The sequence below is a fragment of the Bemisia tabaci genome, chromosome 4 (genome assembly GCF_918797505.1).
Source record: "Bemisia tabaci chromosome 4, PGI_BMITA_v3".
In the NCBI taxonomy this organism is placed as follows: domain Eukaryota; kingdom Metazoa; phylum Arthropoda; class Insecta; order Hemiptera; family Aleyrodidae; genus Bemisia; species Bemisia tabaci.
The window spans coordinates 40098639-40123503 of NC_092796.1; the positions used below are offsets into that span (position 1 = coordinate 40098639).

Here is a 24865-nt window from a genome sequence, read left to right on the forward strand (position 1 = left end):
GCAAAACTGATCATGCACCTACATGCGAAACCTCCTTAAGACGGATCTGAGAAACTTTGAGTCACCAAAAGGAGGTATTCATATTCACTTATTCATTACGCACACAATTTTCTGCAACTGGTGGAATTTCTTTGCTAAATTAGAACGCTTAAGAGAAGGTACTGCTAGTAGAAAATATGCGATAATACCTATCTAACCTACATTACCGGTGTATGCACTAGAGTGGTAACGCATAAAGAACAGACACGAACAAACACTGAAGGAAAGGGCAGGAGTGGATTAAGTTACTGTAGTCTCTAATTTACTTCTGAACTGTTAATTTGAAGAACCATAGGACACATCTTTGATGTGTACCTAATCACTTGGTACGGACCAGAGGAACCTTGAACTGTAATCATATCGGTAAAGTTTGAGGGCTCAATAGGCTTTAATGCTAAAACAGATGAACTTCAAACTCTTGTATGAATTCAAAACCACATACTTCAGATAAGGAAACTACAAAACACTTGATTTGAGGCGAAAATGAAAAGCGAATGATCCAAGAAAAGAATGTCTGGGTGTGAACTTATGACAACTGACTTTCTGTTTCAGAATACTCTGAATACACATCACAATGAGCCGATAGACTCTAGCTCCAGATTGTAAAATACGATAAAACTGATTTTCAGATGCTTTGTAGAAGTCAGAAATGGTTTAAAGGTAAAGAAAATCAAAAGATTCCGAGTTGTTTGGATCCTTCCTGTTATCAATCTTCGTTTGTTTACGAGCCCGTCGTTTCCGATAGCCGATGCTCACTCGCGGACGCCCGGTGAATAAATTTCGCGAACTTTAACGCCTTTTTTCATCAAGAAAGAGTTAATTTCGGACGAAACCAAATGTTTCAACAAATTTCTCGTCAAATTTTACCACTAAATCACAATATACAGCTAGAAACTTTCGCTAAATAAACAAACCGGGCAGCAGCCATATTGTTCGGACTAACTCGGAATAAACCAAGGGTCGTCACCACCTGAGGTGTGACGTCAGTTCTCAGCCCGCGCGATTCAAACAGCGTTTCAGAGACCTTCAATTTTTGGCATTTTTGAAGTAAGATTTCTCAGGCCAGAGGGCTCAAAAAAAATCTGAAAAAAATTCTGTATACTCATTTCACCAAGGACTTTCATAATATGTAATAAAAAAATTCAGCCGAACTGGCTCATTAAAACAAATCTTTGAGGATCTAGAGTGAATATTTGACAAAAGGGGGGAAAAGGACAAAGGGGTGCTACTACACTGCATTCCATAGCATTTATAGATACATGATATACATATAAAACATTTGAAAACAGTTAGATATTATGCTCCCTCCTCACAGGAATTTGAGTGAACCTTCTGTTGTGAGGATAACTTTAAGAGGCTTTGTAGGACTATACAATTTCCTTTCCTGGCATTGAAGAAAAATAAATATACGAGAGTGGAAGAAGAATTTAAGTAAAAAAATGCTTAAGTAACTGTAAAACTAAAAATAAATTGTACAACTCAAGTATTGCAAGTGAAAAAGAAATGGAAAGTGAAGGGAGATTATAAAAATATGATATATTTATATAGGCAAAATGCTTAACTGATTTCAATGCAACAAATAATGTTGATATTTTTAAAAAGTCCTTGAGAACTCTCTGAAAATATAGCACGAGTGGGGTCTTTCACTGGATATGGAGACCCACTTAAAGAAACAATAAATTTTCATCCTGACAGCTCAGCTTGGAAGTTAAACAAGAAATAACAGATGAATATTACTGTTACGAAGTAAGCATACCATGAGGAACATGAATTGTTAGTTCCCCTAGTGCTTCCACAATCTGATGAGATTGAGCGCAAGTCCAAGGATCATGAAAATAACTAAAGCAAAGAAAAATTAAAGAGTTGAAAGATTACATCTTTCATTTTAAAGTTTTGCTTTATTACAGGATTTTGTTTGAAATTTTGGAGCAATGGCACAGACAAGAATCATGATATATTTTTAGAAAATCTAAGTACCTATTAGGAGTATCTTTCTCTCAGTTCATTTAAATAAAATCTTACTCATATTAATAAACCTGAAAATTTATACATTACTCTTACAAAAATGGCACGCAATTAATTAAATGAAATCTGGAGGAAAATATTGATTGTGAACTGTACATTTTGATGAAAATTAAACACAAGCAGTATGTACACTATTTTTAACTGAAAATAAATACAGGAATCTTTCATTTGAATATTTTTGAAAGATAATACACTTAAAAGATAAAAAAAGATTAATAGAAAACAAAATAAAGGTATTCAAAGGGGAAAAAATAAAATGCCACAACGAGGTTCTCAAAAAAAGATAAAAATTTAACAAAAACTTACAACTAATTTGAAGTATTGATAAAAGAGCTTATGGTTCATCATACTTCTACAGGATGGGGGAAAGTCTGCCCTGTCCTTTTTAATGAGGAGCATTTGAAAAATAGATCCTGACGAAACATTCTTACAATAAAAGCTTACAAAGAGATCAAAAATATAAGTTTCTTAAACTAGATGATTAAAAAAGGTTTAAAAATAAGGACTAAGATGACTTAAGCTGTTCTTACGACATGAACAAGAAAGGATATTTACTTTCCACATAGCTCATAGAGAACTGGGGTGTTTTCCTTTGTTTACCACTATGAGCTTCTCTTTACACCATTGAGACAATGTATTGATTGGTGAGCAGAAAGTAAGATAAAAAATAAATCGACTTGAACCAGAAAAAGAACGAAACAAAATTAGAGCTTGTTTCAGATAACTTGTCATTTTTCGCTGAATGTGCAGGATAAGAAATTCCGTGATCTGGGCATACGACAAAAAAGGACAAGTTATCTGAATCAGGCTATAATACATATTTTATAAAAACAGTTTTTGTTGATTTGGGAGGGCTTATAAAAGAAACTGCCTTTAAATATAGTCGCAAATTTAGGCTTACATCTTAATTAATGCTTGAATTTTCCGGAAATTTCTTCCGGTAAGAACTGTATTTTCAAGAGGGAGGATTAAAAATAGAAAGGGTGAAATTATGAAAGGAATTTTTTGATCTGAAAAAAGCAGGAGACAACAACAACATTAGGAGTCTCGGAGAAAATATTTCATGGTGAGTATTCATGTTGTACCAATATAATTGGCTTTTTAAATTTTAAAACTGAAAATTTAGGGCCTAAACTGAAGAGACTCAACGGAAGCAATAAGTTGACCAGTTTTTATCAGCAAGACCGTTTATTTTTAGTGCAACTACTTGCAGATCAAAAGCAACGCACAAATTCTAAAGTAAAAGTACCACCTCTCAGCTTGGAAAAATAAGCGCAGAGAACAGCTAAGTCATCAAAAAGTTAGAAACCTCACCAGTTTTAAGCAACGACTCAGGTACAAAATCCTAAATACAGATTTAAGTATGGACAAAATGAGAATCATCAATGAACACAGTTGGTGCGATTTCGTCACCATTACATGAACTAATATTCAAACGATTCCAGATATGCAGGATGATATTACCAAAAAAACAGGCAGGAACATTAGACCGGGACGCCATGGACACGGAAACGATACAAACAAGTGTATTCTAGGTTACCCCAATTTGATTCGATTCGTAACTCCACAATGTTGAACGGCCTATCTTGAGGCTGGAAAAAGACGAAAGTACATGAGTTTTTGTTACAAGGACTGTTTCTGTGACAAAAAAAATATTCATCATGAAGTTGAGAGAAAATATTCTTTTCTTACCATTTGGGCACCTCAAATTGACTAAGATGGAGGTGTTGCTTCTTTTGAAGAAAGTTAGCATTTGACCACTTTTATTTTTCTTTCATTCATGCTATTCAGTTCAAGTGTATGTACTTTTATTGGTACTTCGTGGAAATTTATCAGTAAAGAACAGATTAGCGTTCTTCATGATATACCTGTATTTTTTTTGTGTGTAATTCCTTTAATTTCTAATGAAAATGAACAGTTTAAAAGGCAAAGGGTCCTAGTTTTAGGCAATCACGAATTTATCATCAGAATTTCCCAAACTCTCAGCAAAAGAAACGTCAGAAAAATCAAATGGCATACCTTAGCTGAGAAGTACTGTAAACTGGTTCCATTTTCTTCATAGCGAAACTTCCCAAGGAAATACGTTTCTTTATCTTGCTCATCTTTCAGTCCCTAAAAAAATACACGATTATAAATTAGGATCATTTTCAATACTCTAACTAGATAAATAAAATATTGAAATAAAAGTAATTTAGGTGATTTGGTGGCTAATAAAAGGAGCGAGTGTTAGTGGCTACAGATAAAAGCCCGCAAAATAAGGCTTTAAAAAAAAAGCTTTCTTGGAGCTTTAGGCGTTGCTCGGTTTGATCTATCAAAAAAAAAGTTACAATGATAAATTAATACATTCTGTGAAGGTGAAGCAGGTTTGAAACACACTTTACTCCTGAGACATTGGCAACTGTCACTGATGATAGTTTTTCAGCACAACTGAGACACTTCTGTTGACAGAAAGCCAGCGCGCAAGTGAGTTATACTTTCATGTTTTACAAACTGATTGCGGTAGTTGCACTCATATGACAGTATGTTGGAGTTTTTTGCCAACAAGCGTTAAAAATTCAGCATAAAGCTGAAAATCTCAATACAGAGGGAAAAAGCTCATTCGAGCACAAATTTTCCCTCCAAGAGATATGCTGTTTGGAGCAACACTAGTTACGTTCATGCAGGAAGGCAACTGTAGACGCGTTTCGGCCTTGTTGGGTCATCCTCAGTGCAGTGCAGCCTCCTGAATTTTCTGCTACCAAGGTCGAGAGGTCGTGAAAACTAGCCCGAGACTTGGGAAAGCGGACGCTGGCGGCAAGTACACTTGCGCCATCTAGAGAGCAATTATCCAAACAGCTCCGCATGAGCCTTGGCAAGGCAGTTTTTACGGATTTTTAGGAGATTTTCAGCTTTATGCTGAATTTTTAACGCACGTTGGCAAAAAACTCCGACATACTTTAATTTTTTACTTTAAGATGAAATAGAGAAAATACACACCCAAACGGAGAAATCTTTGGGAGCTGAGTCAATGCTTCCGTTTCGGGACAGGGATTTTGGTATGTGTTCAACACTAAAAGTGTGAATCTTAATTGTAGCAGATAGCTGAATAACCAGATATCCAGTGGAACCAACAAATGACCAACATTCACCTGGCTGCATCCCCGGCTGGAAAAAACAACACCTTGAGAGTGAGAAACAGCGATTTTTTCGAATAAAAATAGTAGTACAAGGAGTGATCAAAGAAATAATAGCATCATTTTATATATTCCATGTAAATTGAAATTGAGGGATTCATAATTTGTCCGGATTATAATAAGGTACATGCAAGATAAGGCAGTCAAGTCTTGCTTGGACCTAACACAGAGACAGTGTAAAATTCATTTGGATATTTTGAAATTCAGCACATTCATTCAATGGCTTTCTAAAAACATTTTAATCTCCAAAAGAGAAGATAGGACTGCAGGAAAACATGGTGTCTAAAACGCTCTTTGAGAAAAATTTCAGGACTCTCATCCCACCACTGGTAAAATTATAAATCCCTTCCAAAAGATGTTTTTTCGTTATTTTTACGGGTTTCTTAGATGCTGTCATCTGAATGCTTGATAAGACACTCACAAAATGATTGTACTGGTACATTCTGCTCCCACCTTCCATTATTATGACACACAAACGGAGTTACTTGTTGAAAACGGCAATCAATAAAATAGCTTCAATCAACTCGATTAAAACAAAAAATTACAGAATATTTGCATAGTCCCTGTACTTTTTCAGCACTTTGGACTTGCTTTGATACTTGAACAATTTTTTCACCCTTTCCAGATCTAAAGATTCAACAGGAAATATACATTGAAATGCTTTCACTGCAAGAGGGCTAAGCACATACCTGAATAGCTTTCCTCGGATTATTGGAAGTCCACCAGACAGGAATGCCATAGAAGTACCAAACAGCTGGTGTTGATGTGGAGGATTCTGTGCACTTGATATTGAGAACAGTTCCACCTGAGGATTCTAATGCAAAATCAGCCATCCCTGTTTTATCCGCATCATAAAGTGATAAGACATGTTCAATGGTCCGATTTATGTACTGCTGCAACGAGTTTGTGTCGAAAGAGTTGGAGTGAAGTGAATCCGTGGCCCCCTGTACTGACACGATATTGTTGACACGTTTTGATAGCTCATCACTCATTCTTTCTGTAACAGCTGCCATAATAACATCCATCGATGCTTCAGAGGCTGCAGAAAGAAAAATATGTCATATAATCGTATAAAAGAATGGAGGCTTAAGTACCTAGATAAGTTTTGCCAGAGAACAATTAAACCATCTTAATACTGAGTTAAATTTGTAACACCCCCCTCCCCCCGATTGAACCAGATTAGAGAAAGAGATAGCGATAAACGGGAGTATTCCAAAAAGTAAGCTACGAGCATTTTACTTCATATATGCACCTGTAGCAGGTATAAAGTTGTATTGTAATCAGAAAATCTTGAGTCTTAGACACTGTAAACTAGAGCTCTAAATAGCTTTCACTGAGACCATGTTTTTTGGAATGCAAGTTTTATGTCATAAGATAGGCTTTGTTTGACACTTTTGGGCATACTAAGGAGAGACCTGCAATTCAAAAGAGAAATAAAACAATCACTTCAATAAAGAAAACAATTATTTTTTCGCAATTTTATTTTCCTAATGTCTAATGTTTAAATGTTCCTGCAATACCTTCTCTTATGCGGTGGTCCAGATGGTACGTAAGGTTGGAAAGTTTGTTTTCAAGTTTGTCTCTTGCAACATAAATGGCATCAAGATGAGATCGAATGTCATTTTGACTGAGAGGCTCAGAGGTACTTAGGAGTTTGCTCAAATAATTAACGACATGCTTCTCAACAGTTCGTGCAGAGATTGGAGGCTCCCGTCTCGAGCAACAGCGCCTGAATCTGAGAGCTTGCCACTTGAGTTGGTTCTGCAATAAAATAATTCAACATCAAGCGTTACTAATGAATTTTCTTACTCCCTTTCTCAGCATTTGTGGGAAATTTCGTTTCTTTGCATTGCATCATAAAAGCTGTACAACTACAAAAAATCAAAGAGAGTAGAAGAGAAAGCAGAGACTAAATAAAACATTAAAATTAACTTCCTCTTATTTAACTTCGATTAGTGCTATGATGATTTTATTAACAGTGGTTGAAGTATTAGTGGCCACCAAAACTTACAAGTGTAACAGGCCTGAAAAAAAGCTTTGGCCATCTCGATGATTGATCAAAACAATCAGCCAGGGTTACAGGTTACTGGAATTTTTTTTAAGCACACAAGTTCCTGGTCAACTGGGAGGAGATCTTCCCATAAGTAGAGGATCTTTGTGGATTGCATACATTGGGTCACTAAACCTTAAGCAAATTTTGACGTTCGAGTACACTTTTTCTACGGTAACTGACGAGTAAAACAAGATTCACAAACTAAAAATGCGAAAAAGTAATTCTGAAACGGAAAAATATGCATGGTAAATAACTTAATCGTAAACTTAAAACACTCTGGTTTCACGCCAGACCAGGTAATGTCCTTTGGCACTAATCAGAAACAAGCTCTGATTTACACAAGTTTAGTCAAGTGTCTTTTTACTCTTCATGTGTGAAAATAATGGGGAGGTCAAAACTATATCCAGTATCAAATTAAATTGAATCTTGTTAATATATCAGTGGTAAACAAACCACTGTCTCATCAAGCAGTGCGTTTTATTTCAGCAAGCATCAGTACGGAATGAAAGTAGATAGCGATCTGACTACCGTTGTTTTTCACTTCCATTATTTTTCTTTCATTTGGGTACGTTTAAAATTCATTTTTAAGAGTTTTTGGACCTTTCAGAAACGGTTTTCTCTAAAATTTTGGCTCCAAAATTTTGCATTAAATCACCATACACTCTACAAACTTAATACATTGAGAATATCAAATAAAAAACAGAGGGTTTAGTGACCATCAAAGGGTATCATTCTATAATAATACCATACATAGAAGGGATTTCAAAAAAAGAAATGGAAATCTAAACATAATAACTTGTATAGTTACCAACTTGTGTCTATTTAAACATACCTGGATTTCATTGATTTTCTGTTGAAGGTCATCATATACAGCTGAACGAGCAACATTTTCAGCTGCCTCTCGATCTTTCAATTCTTGTTCTAATTTATTCAACTCTTCTCTCAATTCTACGTTCTGGAAAATAATTATTGAGATGAAAATAATATTATGAATAAATAGAAATAAAAAGAAAATAGTTTGACAAAGAAATAATTAATCGACAATAACACAGAAAAAAGGTCAGATTAGGTTTTTTCTTAATCAGAGGAGCAAATAAACCATTCAGAATGCGACTAATAGTGACATTTTGGAGCTGAAGGTTTCATAGGTTGTTTGTGATGGCAATACGCAATTCGAGAGCAAAACTGGACGTTTTGCTAACTATTGGAGCTGAGATAGGGGGTAAGACTGAGATGAAAATGGCTCCTCTTCTAAATTATTGGCAGGTTTTAAGCTTAATCCAAACAGTTTCACACAAAGATAAGGATATTTCAACTGCTTAGGATTTTTTTTCTAGAGAATATCATGGAAAATATACTCTGATGGTACAGCTTTTACTATTGTGTGGTAAAGCAAGCAACAAGTCAAAACACAGAGGCAACAATGAATTACATAGTTACTTTTGTTGCTGAAACCACGATTCAGTTGCAAGTTTAACTGAGAATAACGAGCAAATAAAAGTAACGCGAGCAAGTAACATAATCAAATTGAATATAGAGAAGAAAATAGATTTTAACAATACTTTCGGTCAAGCAATGACGCCTAGTAATTTAAAAATTAAAACTCCAGGTTCCCCTTTAAAATTATTCACAAATGGGACTCCCTAGAAAAGCACCATCTTCAGCAAAACTAGCTGCAATCGTTTAGGAGTTGATTCACCTATCTGCCAACCTATCTGGCAAGAGTAAGTAAGTCAAAATGATGCGGCAAAAACACTACATCATAAGAATGCGTTTTGAAACTTGCTGCTTCTCTTGCAGGTAGGTGGAATTCCTCATCCAGTCAAACCGTACTCAGTTTTAAAAATTTCATTTGAGAATGACAGTCTTCTTTCCTGTGAACAACCACAAGCTCACAAAGAGATGCTGGAAAAGAGATGGAGTGCATACCTTCTGTTGAATGCTCTGTTGGAGGCTCTCCTTATTTTTGTTTTCTCGATCGTCAAGCTCTTCTGATAAAAATTGCTTAAAGCTCTCCGTGATGACGTCAGGGTCTGCAGACTTATACTTCTGATTTTTCTCGAGGAGGTGGGATTGTTCTGATAACCAGTCATTGAGAGTTTTTTGCATTTCGCTGCTCTTTAAAATATTCTCAGCAAGAATTTTATAGTCTATGTCAGGACTTTGTCCACGTGACTGATAATGGGCAGGAGGCGCCCTTGATGTAGCAACTACGGAAGCTAAACCTTCACTGAGCTGAAAAGAAGCGATAATACTCCGGATTATTTTATACATTTCAAATTTCAATTTTTGGTGCAATAAACATGTTCCAAAACAGGATGTTAAACAATAGGCACTTGATGTCATTCATAATAGGAATGTTGAATGCATGAACTGACACTCTGAATTTTTTAAAATACATTTTCCTCGTAATTCATTTTTCTACATTCTTAGAGCAGATACATGGTAACTTAAGGATTTAGAGCTAGATTCTTTAAAATGGTGCATCACTAAGATGTACGTGGGCTTCTTTTGGTCTTAGACCATTATTGCAAACCAGAATGATCATGTAGTTGTGAAGGTGAAACTACAAAATTACACCACTTGGTTCGCAATGTTGTACATTTCCTGCTATGTTACATTCTACTTTTTGAAGAATGACCAGATATCGTTACAATGCAAAACTTATTGTCCTTCCAAATGCATTCTCTGAAAATTTTGAACAAAAATGTCTGGTTTTATTCTAATAACACATTGACTACAGTAGTGCGCTTTATAATTTGCAACGAGTTGAGTGATGCAAAACTTGCAAGTACCTATAACAGATATCGCTCTGAGGTAGCAGGAGCGTCATCTCTTGGACACAGATGTAACGCAAGGTTAGGATATACAATGATAGGAAGCTCTTTCCACTCAGCAGAAATTTTTTAAGAATGGCTTCTGTAAGAGTAGGACTGGCACAGCAATTAACATATTAAGACAAGAGAGAGGGAAAAAATTTGAAAACATAAAATTTGAAAAATGTGTTTTTATGGTTTCTCCATCACTGCTGAAATGTCAAAGGCACTTTAGCAGTTTTGTGAGAAAATGCTCACCTTTGAGGTTGCAAAAACAAAAGGCACTGTTACATAGCTAAACACAGTGAATACACTGGTTTGAACTAAGTAAATAATGTAAGAGACTGTTGATAGAATGAGTGTTGCAGCACTGGAGACACCTCCGACAAAAAATTCCAAGATGCTAGCAAAAGGCCTTAAGAGGAGAAAAATATTTAGGTCACCGGTCCAAGATGATAACAGGTCTGAAGCTGACGTCACTGAAACAAACGCAGAAAGGAAAATTATTACTGAAGGAAATATTCTACCCAAGAGTATAAAATGCTAATTGATAAAGCATCAGTTAGTTTCCTCTTTTCTTCAAAAGACTGCTAAACCATTCCCGACGAGCTAACAAAGAATGTTGTATGAACATTTGAGAGTTGCCAAATTTCCCCTGATAAAACATTTATTTTCAAGAAAAGTAAAGAAAGATTGCCAGAGAATTTAGAAAATAAAAGTTCCTGATTCACTTTGGTAAAACTCCCTGACAACTGAGAGAATATGCCCCATGGTTAAAAAGACATGATTTGAAATAGTTTCCGGGCAAAATTTGTTGATCGAAACGTCAACCCCATACCAGAAAGCAGATAAAGACAACTTAAATTTTTCCCGGACTTTTAAGAATTCCCTGAAATTTTCCTGAGGAATTAGTATAAAAAAAAAAAAAAAAAAAAAAAAAAAAAAAAAAACGGTCACAATTTTCCCGATAAATTTGTCTTTAATTGAGGGAAATATGGCAACGTCTGAGGGCTCATTAGGCATTCTTCCTTAGTATAGCGGTGTGGTACTTTAAACCTCATCGTTAAGAGCAGGTAGTATACGGTACCGGTGTTGGTACTTCCTGGTTTTCTGGACCATCCAAAACCCAGGTTGGCCTTACAGCTTCGTTTACAAGCTGTTGCCAAACAACACATCCCATTCTTTGAGTATCTGAGATTATAATGAACTTATCGGCGAGAATTAATGTCAAATGAATTCAAAAGTGGAAATGCGACATTGAAAAATACCTGATTTTGATAGTATTTGAAGTGGACTGCTGGATAAAAAATCTTCCAAATATGATCCACATGAGCTATATAGCTCCGGCCACCAGTAAAACACTGTAAAACAAAAACAAACTATTATTATTTTGCAAATTTTCCAATTATTAGCACCATTTGCGTTTCAATTTTTTTTTTTTTTTTTTTTTTTTTGCATATTGATTTATTTACTTTTTCCTGAACTGTTTGTGTGAAACTTCACAAAAAAGAATGGTCAACGAAATGGATTAAAAATTCAATTGCCTTTATTGTTGTTACCATCTGCATATTTGTAAACTAAGGCTAATAGTTTTTGTATGATCGAACATACAAATAAATGAATGATATTCATTTATTAAAACAGTAGTGCTCCTTCCTCAACACTTGTTGGTGCTTGCTGATTTTTACTGAGTGGCAATACAAAATTGTCATTGCTATGTCATTATCACGAAGAAAATAAAAGACTACGGTTCTGATCCACGTTGGTATGTTATTTACCCGGTGAGCAAAGTAAGGTACTTATATGTTCCAGACGGGGCACATGGGGACTTGTGCAGTAATGTCCACCATTCATATTCTATCCTTTTTGAATGGAAGCTCCCCTATTTATACAGTAACAGCTCGTTAAGACGAAATACGGTTAAGACGAAAATCCGCTTAAGATGAAATTTTTTTTGGTCCCTTGACACTTCCATCAGAGTCAATGTAAAAAAAATACGGATAAGACGAAATTTCGAAATTTTTACCCGTAACCAAAGCCGGATAAGACGAAGAAAAAGTTCCCATTTTTTCCCCTGAAATTGGGTAAAAACGACAAAAATGAGCCAATTCTTAGGGAAAAAAGACTTCGTTTTGCGTACCTTGACATAAAAAGAGTAGGTTGAGAGTAGATCGTGGGTATCCTCTGTTTCGCTGGATGACTGAGATGCAATCGACAGTTGACGATGAACCAATTTGCGTACTTTACAATTTTTAAATTTGGATTTCGTATTGTATAAAATTTAAAAATTTAAAACTGCTTCCAAATTTTGGCGTATGCCGAAAAATTTTGTCTTAAGCAGAGAACGGTTAAGACGTAAAACCGCTTATGCCGAAATTTTTTTCGGTCCCTTCATTTTTCGCCTTAACGAGCTTTTCCTGTAATACATGGGAATTTAAAAAAATATACTCACAAAACAGTAAAATCAGGGGAAGGCACAGAGTGAAAACAGCCAAAGGTTTCAGATGGTGTCCGAAACTGGAGAAAATAGGCCTGAACACTTGTTGAACACTACTACGAGCGGCTGATATTAACACAACATCCAATCGTTGGAAGAAGAATAAGCTACGATACAGAAATCGAGTGAACCCATAGTACCACCTTCGACTAATAGCTGGATCTGGGTATAGATGGCCTGGAAACAGATGAGAACAGAGAAACAAAATAATTCAAGTAGAAAAAGACATTGAAAACAAAGGACCGCTGGATGGAATAAGGTTTAAAGCACCACGAGACAAGTCTGATCATTAAGACTCCATGCAGAGCACATTAAGTGGACTTCAATTTTCAATTAAGAACTACAATTTTAGGCTTAATCATAAAAAAAAGTATGTACAAAGGGAAATGCAGACGTTGTTTCTAAACTGAGCAAGAAATTTTGGTTCCAAATTGAAAAATGTAGTCCAAATGTATTGGGAAGTTGCAAGATCAACCTCATCATTCCTGGAGGCCAATGAGAATTGCTAGCTATTATTTGCATTAAAGGATTGATTCTATTTGATTCTCATTATCCTAAACTCTATTAATTTGGGTGTAATCAAGCAAGATTTAAAAAAATCAAACCTTACCTATCCAAATAAACTGTCATTATCATAAATAAGCATATCGAAAATGAACAAACAGCTATGTAAAACATGAAAATATAGTGAGGATTTCACTTACTTGTGTTTGGAGATGTCCATGTTGGAGCGACACTATTCTTTGAACTGAAGAAGATTCGTCCTAGTGTGCAGCTGTAGGCAAAGGTGAAAATAGAGAAAAAAACCTGAAACCAGTTTCTGCTGAGATTTGATCTCCTTAAACTCCTGTTTTGACTATATGAGGAGTGTGAATACGATGATTTTTCTCGGAGTTCATTCAAATAGTTAACTTGCGATTCTGAAAGAATTAAAATAATGAAAAATAAGTCCTATGAAAGAGAAAATATGAAAATAATTCGAAGATGCTTTTTCAACTACAAAATGAATAATAAAACCAATTATTATTGTTGAATTTTTGACATTCTTACTTTCTGCAAACTATAGGTATGTTTGATTTTTTGCAGATTTATTAGCAATAAATATTCTAGATTTGAGGATTTTCAAATGAGTTAATGAACAAGAGATGAGGGACAGGCGGCAGCCAAGGGGGCTTTGGGAGGATAGGGGTCTGTGGCAGTTGGGTGTCGCAGAGCGCCAGAGAGCACTGTAAAAGTGGCTTTCATGTATGTATCAAAAAAATAAAATTAGATACTCACCAGCATCCAATGGAAACAAGCATCTTGCTGTTGCTTCATAGGATTTGTCAGAGGTATCTAGGCGAGATCTCGGTAGGTACTCAAGGTTGTGTGATCTGATCGGACTCCTGGACATATTAGGTTTCAACGGAATACCAGGAGCTACTTCCTTCCCGTAATTTTCAGATGTCGGTGAGTATACGTAGTCTGTCTTTGGAAACTCACTGTGAACATACATAATTAATTATAATTGTCGCCTCCACTGAAGAGAGTAAATCACAACAAAGCAATGTTAGGTAAATGGTGCGGTCACAAGCCTCTGCTAATCTGAGCATTATAAACATCAAGAATCTGCAAATCAGAACAGATGAAGTAACACCAACCAAAAGGATGTAGAATACACCCTTTCACATGTGGAAAGGCCCCAAAAATTAAGAGGGAGGGAAAATTCTTAAGGGTAACATGTTGAAGAACAAAAGAACACTGAGGAGAAAGGTCATCAATTTTGTACTTAATGGGAAATTTTGCTGGGCGCTAAGAGAAAAATGTGGAATCTGTACCCCTTATAAATCATTTTGCTTAAAATGTACGTAAGCAAAAGTGAGACAGAAGTGGTTTGGTGGATGATGCAGATTGGGCCGATTAAAGAAGAAATCATACTTCCTACAGGAAAGGAGGGGGAAAAATTAAAAAAATAAAAAAAAAAATAAAAAAAAAAATGTTTAAAAAAAATTAAACTTTTTTACAAAATAAAAATAAAAAATAAATGAGGATTACAATTATGATGGAGTCAACGGGTTCTTGTAATAATTCAAAGCATTCTTCATGTTAGAAATTAAGAATAAAGATCAGATCCTATAGAGTTACAAAGCACAAATAGCTTTCTTTTTAATAGGACTGATGAACAGGAAGGTGTAAAAGTTTTGCTGCTCAATAAGCGTAGGGAGAATTTGTGTAGAAGCTTCCTTCTTTCATTTACTTTTGGTCCAAAGAAAATAGTTTCACTATAAAAAAACTAGGAAATTCAACCAAGTTTTAGACACTTCAAATTGATTTAAACTCACTTCGATTTTCTTCATGGAATTACTTCCATAAATAAAATAACACAAGTTAAAAAACAAACGAATTTTCTAATGTGTCTTCCATTTCATTAGAGCAGATTTCTTCTGATCTCCACTCTTCAACAAACTTTCAGTTTCTTCAAGTTTACCGGACACTAACTTGAAACAGGGAACAGGTCTTAAAAGGAGGACAGCCTGACAACAGGAAAGGTAAGAGACAGGGAACGAAATCTAAATTCAGGAGCTGATGGGGGAGTGGAGACTAAAAATATTACTGGCTATAATGCAGAGCCTCAAGGGCAGGAGTTGAGACATCTCGAGCACAGCTAATGAATACGAATGATTATCTTCACCAGTTGAATACTATGCCGTCCTAAGGTAGAACGTCGTATGAGCCGAGAGACTTTGCCAAATTTCCTTTGATAAAAATCGAATTTTTACGGGAGCTTATGAATATTTTTCTTCCAATGTTTTTGAGAATTTTACTCGCCATTCAATTGACAGTATCTGAAAATTTTAAGGAGAGATCCTCATTACTCTTCTCAAAATTAAATATTTTATAAGAGGAGTTTGGCGTCCGAATTTTCCTACGGCGCTTTCCCTTGGCACGACAGAACGGCACAATCGAAACTCCAAAACAGTTTTCATGTTAGATGTTCCTTCCCTGACTAAACGCTCTTACCTAATTTTTTTTTTTTTTTTTGGGGGGGGGGGGGGTTGGGAGGCACTTCTGTCAAGCATGGAAACTTGCTATCAGTTAATTCAATTTTAAAACGATTCAGAAATTCCGAACCTTTCAGCCGCGGTTCTCCGGGCGCTCGCGGCTATCCGGAGGTCCTCGCGGTGTTCCACGAAATTTTCCGCGGGAGTTTCGAAGGAAGGCGTGTTTTTGGAGGTTTTCAGTGGATTTATCCGAAACTCTCAATTTAATGGTTCCATGCGGGCATCCCCCCCCCCCCCCCCACACGAAAACAGAACGAAAAGGATCATAAATGACAGGGGCAGAACGAAACGCGTAAAAGATTTGCGTCCGCGAGCATCCGTGGGATTCGTCCCCTCCACAAAACCCCTTCGTCTTGGTCCCTCTGGAAACCGAGACGCGTGACACTGCTGAAGCGTATTTTTGTTGATGATCGGTCGAACCAAAGTGCCGCGACGAGGCTACGATGGCGCCACCTAAAATGCGTCGCGCGCTCGCGCCGGTCTCTCGAAATGGAGACCCCCCTCGTCAAAAGAGAACCCCCCCCCCCCTTCCCGCGCTTCAAAGCAGAGCGCAACGAACTTTCTCTCTTCTGATTTGAGCATCCACTGCTGAAACCGGAACGGCTTCCGCGGGCTAGATACAGCCGATTTGTATCGGTTCAAAGGGACTTAACTTCAGCAATTAAGCGGTGCAGAGAATTCTTCAAAGAAAGAATTAGCTGCAGTCATCCAGCCTCAAACGCAAAAAAGCACATTTCCTCACGCAAACCGCGGTTGTTAGAAGCGGACCGCGTTTAACAGAAAGGAACCAAGCCACATCAGCTATCCCCGAATTTAACTGGGCAATTTAATTTTTTACGAGAGAACGTTTGTGCGGATTCCTTTGAAAATTTCATGGACTTTGCTTCGTGCTATGCAGAAAATTCACTGCAATTTGTACGAAAATCTGCACAAGGGTGGTTTCTTGATAACTGGAATAGTTATGTCGCCATAACAGAAAACACATTTTTCGGTCATATTTTTAGTAGTAATGATAATCACTCGAATTTTTTTGCATTAATCTACACAGGGTTATGTGCTATAACGTTGTTCAAATATTTATTGCTCTACTTTTCAATTTTAATATATAAATGGCCTAGATCTAAATGAAGTACGCTTGATATATTAAGATATATCTTCCATAAAATTAAATATCCACAAAAACCATGAGAATCCCCATCCCCCCCGATAAATCTTAAGAACAAACTGTGGCAAAAGAATGAACATTTACTTTATCATTTAATGTAAAAAAATCTGGGTAATTTCTCCAAAATCTATGTATAGTGGGCTCATTTAAGGACTATCACCTCTTGGTAGCCGCAAAAATCATGGAAATTGGCCCAGTGGCATGGCAGAACCAACTGCGGCAAAACATGAAAATCTGGGGGTCAGAGAGCTTATTGAAATGATGATTATGTTTCCATCTTGAATAAAAGAGGGCAGCCATGCTGGGCCGGAGATGTCTGAGGGGGATACTGATGAGTCCTTAGGAGGGGGCGGGGTTAGCAGGAGTCTTGTCTCCACGGACCGTTTCACGGGATTTGTCCCTGGGAAAAATCCCACTCACGAAGTTGAAAAAAATATTGAGTTAATCAATATTATTCCCAGTACCATTTATGGTCCTTGTACCCCTAGGACCCACTGAGAGAGGAAGAAGAAGTGAAAACGAACTGTGCGATATTTTGTTGATTACTCCATTGTTAATGTTTGTTTAGTTAACATAATGTGTCTAATTGTCAGTTGAGTGCAATTATTATTTTAATCCCGGTTAAATACTCGACTTCAACTAATTTATATTCCTGCGCAAACTAGTCGCAGGACCGTATGAGCCTTGTCCTGTGGAGAGGGTAACTGGGAAAAATCCCAGAAGTTTCATTCCTGCGATTCGAACTTGGGACAAATCCCATGAAAACGTCCCGTGGAGACAAGGCCTCAGCACGAGTGCAGAAAATGCGAAATCGCGGAGTTCGGATACCGTGTAAAAATAAACAAAGAGTGCTACAAAGCGGTTATTTTCATCTAAAAAAATGTATATATATATCTGAATCTTTAAAACTTTTTTTTGAAGATTTCAAACAAATTCGAGAAATTTTTGGCAAGCTTCCGGATTTTCCTCTCGATTTTCTGTTAGTGAATTCTTGGATACCCTTAAAAATGGAGAAACTAGACATTCAGATATAAGTTCCATTAGGATCTTCCTCTTGCAAAATTTCATACTTCAAGAGGCAAGTTCTGCTAAAATAACTATTAGAGGTAGGTTACTGTGTCAGATTTTCCTCCCAAACTTTCTGATCCTACGAAGTGGAGGTCAATCAAATCCATCCAAACATGTTGCAGGGTGTCTACTAAAACAGGCTGGCCAAAAATCAGTACTTTTACAGTATTTTTTCAGTACATTCCCATGAAATTCAGTACCTTCTCAACAGAAAAATTCAGTGCTTTTTCAGTGCCTCCATTTGACGAATTCTAAAATTTCAAGAATTAGAATTTCTCGTTCAAATTATGACAAAAATGCAAAAAAAGAAAAAATGACAAAAATTCCAGACATTGTGCGAAATTTCCGCAACTTTTTCAGTACTTCCCGACTGCCCTTAAAAATATCAGTACTATTTCTGGACTTTGCGGAAATTCCCGACTTGTAGACACCCTGTGTTGTCCAAAAAGAATATCAGAGATACATAATAATGGACAACGGTGAGATATGAAAAAAGTTTAAACTTGTATAAAATTGTTAAAATTCAACAGTTAAATTTCTAAAATACCGGAATATCAAGACTCATACCTCACTTGAATGAAAGTAATGCCGCCGAAAAGTTTACGAAGGAGGTGGATCCGGAGAATAATTGAATTATGGTACTTTTACTTAAAATAATTGAGTTTTAGGGTGAATTTAGGTTTTAAAATTTGCAATGGTGAAAAAATTGGTGATCTTGTAATCTGTTAATTGTGGCAAAAATCAGGCAAATCTTGGGTTTTGCAAATTCTCAAACTGATGGTCCCTCTTCTTTCTAGGCAATTCAAAACAATGAGCTTCTTTGGTAAGGTTTAATTCCTCCATTTGTGAAAACTAAGGAGGGCACAGAGTTCACAGGAATTTCCTCCGATTTTTTTGAACAATATTAACCCGCGCTTAAAGTTGCGTATTTTGAGCTCCTATTAAAATGCGCGTCGCCGGGTCATCCAAGATGGGTGCCGCGGTTGCCCATTGAAGAATGGCCACACTCGGACAGTTACCTCTGCCGCGCCCCAGTCCGCATGCAATGCGTCATCCACGGAAGTTTTGATGTTTAACTAGATGAGAAACATCATCAGAAAACATCAAAAAACCTTAAATTTTCACCACAGGAAGTAGAAAAATGGAGGTTCAAAATATAATTTTTGCTGGCTCTTAAAGTTCAGGTTTAAGAGGACCAAGTTGATGATTTACAAATGACGCAGCGCAAGTTTGAGTGCTTTTACGCATGCAGGTAAGATATGACCAAAAAGCTTGACTGAAAAGTTCATCATTATTGGATAGGAGCTCATGAGAGTCCGAGAAAATTATATCATTCCAGGCCTTGGCTGACAGTTCCTTGTATGCATAACCCATGCTGATTCAACATGCCAATGAGTCTGACTAGAATGCCAATAGGTTATTAAGAATGCAATTGAAGCAGAGGGTAGTTGACAGAAAAGTCCAAAATATCCCCAGCGGAGCCAGTGGCTCAGCCTGCATCATCCCCCCCCCCCCTAAATAATGATACATGAGTGAAAAGAGCTTTTTTTTATACCATAAAAATGTGATTTAGATCTTCGTAAGTGTTGTAAAACTGTTCTATTTTCTAAAATCTAAACTCTATCTAAACTCTAAATTTTACCAAGATCTAGAAATCAATTCTAAACGACAAACTTGATTTTATGTGGTTGGTTGAGAACCTATTTTATATAGTATGACATCAGTTACATTGTCCTTACCATGTAATTTCAAGGTGCGGAGACCTCAATTCAAATCATCTTTGAACTTTCAATCCTTTTTTTGAAGTTCTTGGGACTAGAAATTTTTTTCAAAGATACCTTAACTCTTGGCGATTGCCTAGTTTGTAAGGGGCAAATTAAAACAAATCGGGATACCTTATTGCCCCTTGTGTGGTTAATTCTTCAATTTAGGTGCGTAAATTTTCAGAATTTTTCCTTACGATACTTTCATTCCAAAAAAAATCATCAGAGAATTTCAATTATAAAGAGATGACCTTTTTCAGACACAGCAAAATGAAGATAATAACAAGGTGGAAGAAACCATAATTTGCACTACAGCAATGAATGACATCATCAAGAGCAATGAATCCACTAATATTGGAGGCAGAAACTTGGTGTTCGAACGGATCTTATTATTATATGTTAATCTACGAGCTTCAACCATCAGAACACGATTCTAAGGCTAGCGCTACTGATTCATATTGCAACCAATCAAGATTTAATTTTTAAGATTATTTGTTAAGTTTTGAGATTAAAAGAAAAAGTTACTTACTTAAACCACATGCTGCCAAACTTGTTGTAGTAATCCAGGATTTCTTTTGACGATGCTCTTTTCAGTTTTGAAACAATTTCTTTGTACTCTTGGGCATCCAATACAGGATTGTTGGACTCCAAATTAGTTGCTTTGGTTTTACGAGTTGGACTAGGGTGAGGCTTTGGTGTTTCTGTTCCATTAGAGGTGATTTTCTGCGAACATATTAAATAATAACTCTCAAAAAACTCACAATGAAACAAGAATTGATGTAGGCATAGCCATTCTCTTTATTTGGTGCAAATTATAAGGAATAGTGATGGCAAAAAAATGAAGATAAAAAAAGTATTTTGAGATAAGAAATGAAGTTAAAACTAATGCATTTTTTCTCATCCCAGGTGATCCAAAAATCCCGAACCATCCCTGTAAACCTCCGGGATCTTGCCCTTTTTCAAAGAGGTCCACCTAAAATTTTGGAGAGTTTAAAGTGTCATTTCCTTTGATCGAATAGTGCTCCCAAAATTTCAAGTCTCTACCTCAATTTTGATTTTTTGACTTTTAGATCACCTTATATAGTGATGATAATTATAATGAGTGGTAAAAGAACTTAGCGATACCAGTGGATGGTTAGAAACTCTCAGTGTATTTTAATATTGTTTAAATAGATTAATGTGAAGTTCATTTAAGACTTGAAGCCAGAAAATTAAGCGAATCTTACAGGTAAGAGCCAATACAATCACAAAAAAATATGTGTGCTTTCTTCAATAATGCCACTGCACAGCAGATAAATTTTAAGTCTTGCCTCCTAACTGATGGCAATTGTAAACACTTATGTCTTGTTTAGGAGTTTATTTTCAGACTTCCTGTTGTATGATTCGTTTTCGTCGAGAACTTTAGAGGGGAAAACCTCATGCACAGTGCTTTAATGAATTGAGTGCATTAGCCTAGAAGCCCATGGTGAAGTCCACTTGAAAAAAACAATAAGTGGTCTTAAATACACGAAAAGATGGGCCTTGCCGGCCGAAGTTCACTGCAGTAAGGTAAGAAAATGCAAAAGGGGGTAATTTTTGTAGCCCTCCTGCATAGAGAATATTGCGGGATGCAACCGAAATATCTCTGCTCCTACCTTTATGAATTGCTTAACAGTTCATCTTGGATCTAAAATGAACTTTACTTTGACCTATTTCAGATTTATTAAAATTAACCTAGAGTCACTGACTCTTCACTGGTGTTTGCAGCGTCTCTTTTAACTTTTTGGTTCATACAGTTCATATTAACCTGGTATACCTGATTATATAAATCTTGCACGACACATTAAATCTTCCTGAGCTGTTTTTTTAATTCTACCAGGCTATTTCTTGAATTACTACTAATGAAAGTAACACTAAATATTTTATCTGAAATGGATGCGAAATATTGCAGAATTTTTTGATGTTGCTAAAAATTAATAAGATGCGTTAAAACACTGTCCACTTACATGGTCAAAACGATCGGATGTCCATGAAAATTTTGATAAAGTAGACCTGTAAAGAAGAGAACAAAAAAATTAAAAAATTGTGCATCAAGAAAGAATCCCTAAATGCGGATGATTCAAGATGGTAGCAAGTTGTTCTAGATTTTTTTATTACATTATCAATTTAAACTTACTTGATTTAGATAAATTAACTAATTTCAATCATTTTTTACTGACAATTTTGGTGTAAAAGCTTTGGTGAAGATATTACCAATAGGGTGATTTTTAACCTAACATGGGTTAGCTCCCCAATTTTCAAGACCCTTTCTTGCTGCCTCTCCATTTTTTAATGCAACTAATTGCATCATGTCAGTCACATATGCAAGAAGCTCCTGCCATCCTGCACCTAACTAAAGAAATATATGAAGATAACATCGATGGCTAAAGTGTGACACTCCGACAAAATTTCTTCTCATATTCATTATTTTGAAGAAAAACAGGCCAAGTTCATAGGTTGAAATTTATACAGAATATTGTAATAACAGGAAAGAAAAACACGGAAATTTTTAAGAGATTAAGTTGAGTACTTTTCCATAGAAAAAATCAATTGCAACAGGACGTCTGCAACGTCGCAAATGGAGGTACATGATTTTGTACTTTGGCCATCAATATGACTCTCCTTGAGAAAGAGGAAACATTAAGGCCTTCAATACTTCATTTTCACTGCTCTTGTGACCTCAATTAAACAATTCGCTGGGTGGCTAGGAGTAAACCATACTTACTCATCGGCAATTTTGATGGATTTTGCACTGTTGGTGACTGATAAATTTACCGTTTTCTTTGTCATACTGGACCGGGATCGCGAGTTCCTAACAGGTTCCATGATTCTCAAATCTGTCAATAATATGAAACAAACACAATTAATTAAAAAAGAGGTAGTGATTATTAACATAAGGGTAAAGCATCTGCCAGCTCTCCCGCTTACATTACGACTCTATGTGCTCTATGAAAACATCTGGCATGAAACCAAAAAAGCTTCAGAAATATACTAAAAATTTAAACAAGTAGTTAATAATAAATTTAAATGAAAGAGTAAATTACAAGGATAATTTCAATCTAGATGTCAAAGGTTTTAGTAGGTGTTGTCATTGTCATTGCAGGTGACTTTATTCAGACTCTTTGAATGATGTTATGAGTAACATGCCAGTTTGATTAATAAGAAGCCAAGGTGTTATGTTCACTTTTATTTTATTAAAAAAATTTGTTTATAAAGCTGAAGCTTTTTGGCTTTTGGCCATTATCAGAGCGTCAAGTATGTATAACGTTGGTAAACAATAAATTATAACAATTCGTATTAACAACAGAAAACTTTACAACGGGCAGAATCATGATAAATTACTGGTGACTTAGGCGTATATAGGAACATAACTGAGGGGAGATTTGGTACACAGAGGGCTACGTTGAGTGGTGGGGATAAATGCAAGTTGCCAGGTTAAATAATGTAGCCTTCTGTGTACCGAAGATCCTCTCAGTTATGTTCCTATGTACGCCAAAGTCACCAGTAAGTCATGATTCTGACCATAGTAAAGTTTTTTGTTGTTAATAGGAATTGTTATAATTTATTGTTCACCGATGTTATACAAACTTGACACTCTGATGATGGCCAAAAGCCGAAAAGCGTCAGCTTTCTAAACAAAATTTTGTAAAATAAAATAAAAGTGAACATAACACCTTGGTTCCTGATACAAACTGGCATACCTATTGAAAATGGTGTTACTCATGAAGGATTTCATAAATACTTAATGGTAACATTCACCACTTTCAACCACCTAGAATTGCCCCTCCCCACCTTCCCATCAAAATTTTATTGATGGCTTCATCCAAAGCATTCAGATCATTTTACAGAAGGCTTTCACTTCAAACTTTCAGGCAATACTTTCTTTAAAGGAAAATTCATCCAGAAAGAACCTCTGAGCTGCCCCTGCAGCAACCACTCCTTCCTTCATTCCGCAAGACACCTCCGATTTATCTTCACAGAATGGCATAAACATAAGCCTCTGTTTTCCGTGTCATGAACATCAGAGCAAATAAAAAAAATTGGTACAAGCCATTGATGGCTGTGCTAGCTATGCACAGACCTAAAATTACCAACCAGGATTTTTCTGGTCAACGTCTCTAAAGCTCGCGCATCATATGTTGAGACCAATGTCAAAGTGTTCTTTATGTCGCCAATCATCAGTAGTGCCATCCAACTGCATGTATTGACCTGTTCAGCAGTGCTAATGCAGAGCTCATCAGAGATTGATGCTTGTCTCAACATACGATGAGCGAGCTCTAGTGTGAGAAATGATTCCCGACTGAGGCATTCATACGTAAAACGGCACATGCAAAAAGGCCTTGTATAGGAGAAGGTGTGTAAATAGTTTCCATGTCATGATGCACAGTCTGAAAGATTAGTCATCCGATAACCCACCCTCGAAGAACAGACTCGGTTGGCTCTCTGTTCAAGAACCGGAGGTACATTAACATGCAAAAACACTACATGTCGTAAGCACTCTTTGTAGCTTAACAACTGTAGCTGTGGTCAATTTTAATCATGTTTTTTTCTTCCTTCTGAGGAGGGGTTTCTTTTGGAATTATGGAAAGAGAACACACTAGCTTTAGAGGGGTCACATTCAAAAGCTAGTAAATACTCAATCGCTGTGTGGGAGATCAAGATAAGTGGTCCATCATGGGACTGAAAGAAAAAACATGTGACCAATTCGTGTTTAAAATTGCTCATACTTATCTGTAGCAGTTCATTGAGTTGAAGCAATCAACCATATACGAATAGGAACAAGTCTGAGGTTGAATTACACTGCAAATATTTGAAACTTAGCCAGTGCACTTACCTGTCTAGACTATATGTAACTGCTTCTTCACAGGATGGTATTTTCTGTTATTCAGAGACCAGTTTGTCACATTGCTGGACCATTTATTGGCGAAAAGAAATGAAGAATTTATGCCGCTGACAATACTCAAATAACTCAAATGAACTTCAACCTACTTGAATAATACCGAAATAGAAAAATACATTACGAACTGATTGACAATAATAACACATTTCATGGCGATTGCAAAACGTAGAGAGTAACTACCTCTTCACATACTTTGCAAGGCTGTTCGCTGTTCTGTTGCAAAGTTGGTTCATGTACGGCGTGAAAGCATCTAACGCCTTGTCGAAGCCCTATTTTCATTATTGCGGCTTTTCGGCCACCGCGGGCC

General features: G+C 36.3%; 1 protein-coding gene across 1 annotated transcript; it reads right to left on the reverse strand.

Moving 5' to 3' along the window:
* Positions 1-1505: 1505 nt before the first annotated feature.
* On the reverse strand, positions 1506-24738 carry LOC109031508 (uncharacterized). Its single transcript, XM_072299849.1, has 16 exons — positions 24493-24738; positions 22384-22495; positions 21626-21671; positions 20170-20363; positions 13882-14084; positions 13308-13523; positions 12559-12780; positions 11375-11467; positions 10365-10585; positions 9220-9525; positions 8123-8245; positions 6758-6998; positions 5927-6276; positions 5041-5208; positions 4084-4176; positions 1506-3656 (listed from the first exon to the last, which is right to left on the reverse strand). The coding sequence occupies exons 2-16, from the start codon at positions 22482-22484 to the stop codon at positions 3549-3551; spliced, it is 2685 nt and encodes an 894-aa protein (XP_072155950.1). The 5' UTR covers positions 22485-22495; positions 24493-24738; the 3' UTR covers positions 1506-3548.
* Between the last annotated feature and the right edge of the window lie 127 nt (positions 24739-24865).

Bases quoted from the DNA above. Each gene is read 5' to 3' on its own strand.
- LOC109031508 (XM_072299849.1), bottom strand. From the start codon at position 22,484: ATGGAACCTGTTAGGAACTCGCGATCCCGGTCCAGTATGACAAAGAAA. The intron at 8,246-9,219 runs GTATGCACTCCA...ATTATTTTCCAG, and splicing joins AACAGAGCATTCAACAGAAG to AACGTAGAATTGAGAGAAGA. The intron at 5,209-5,926 runs GTATGTGCTTAG...TGTTTTTTCCAG, and splicing joins ATCCGAGGAAAGCTATTCAG to CCGGGGATGCAGCCAGGTGA.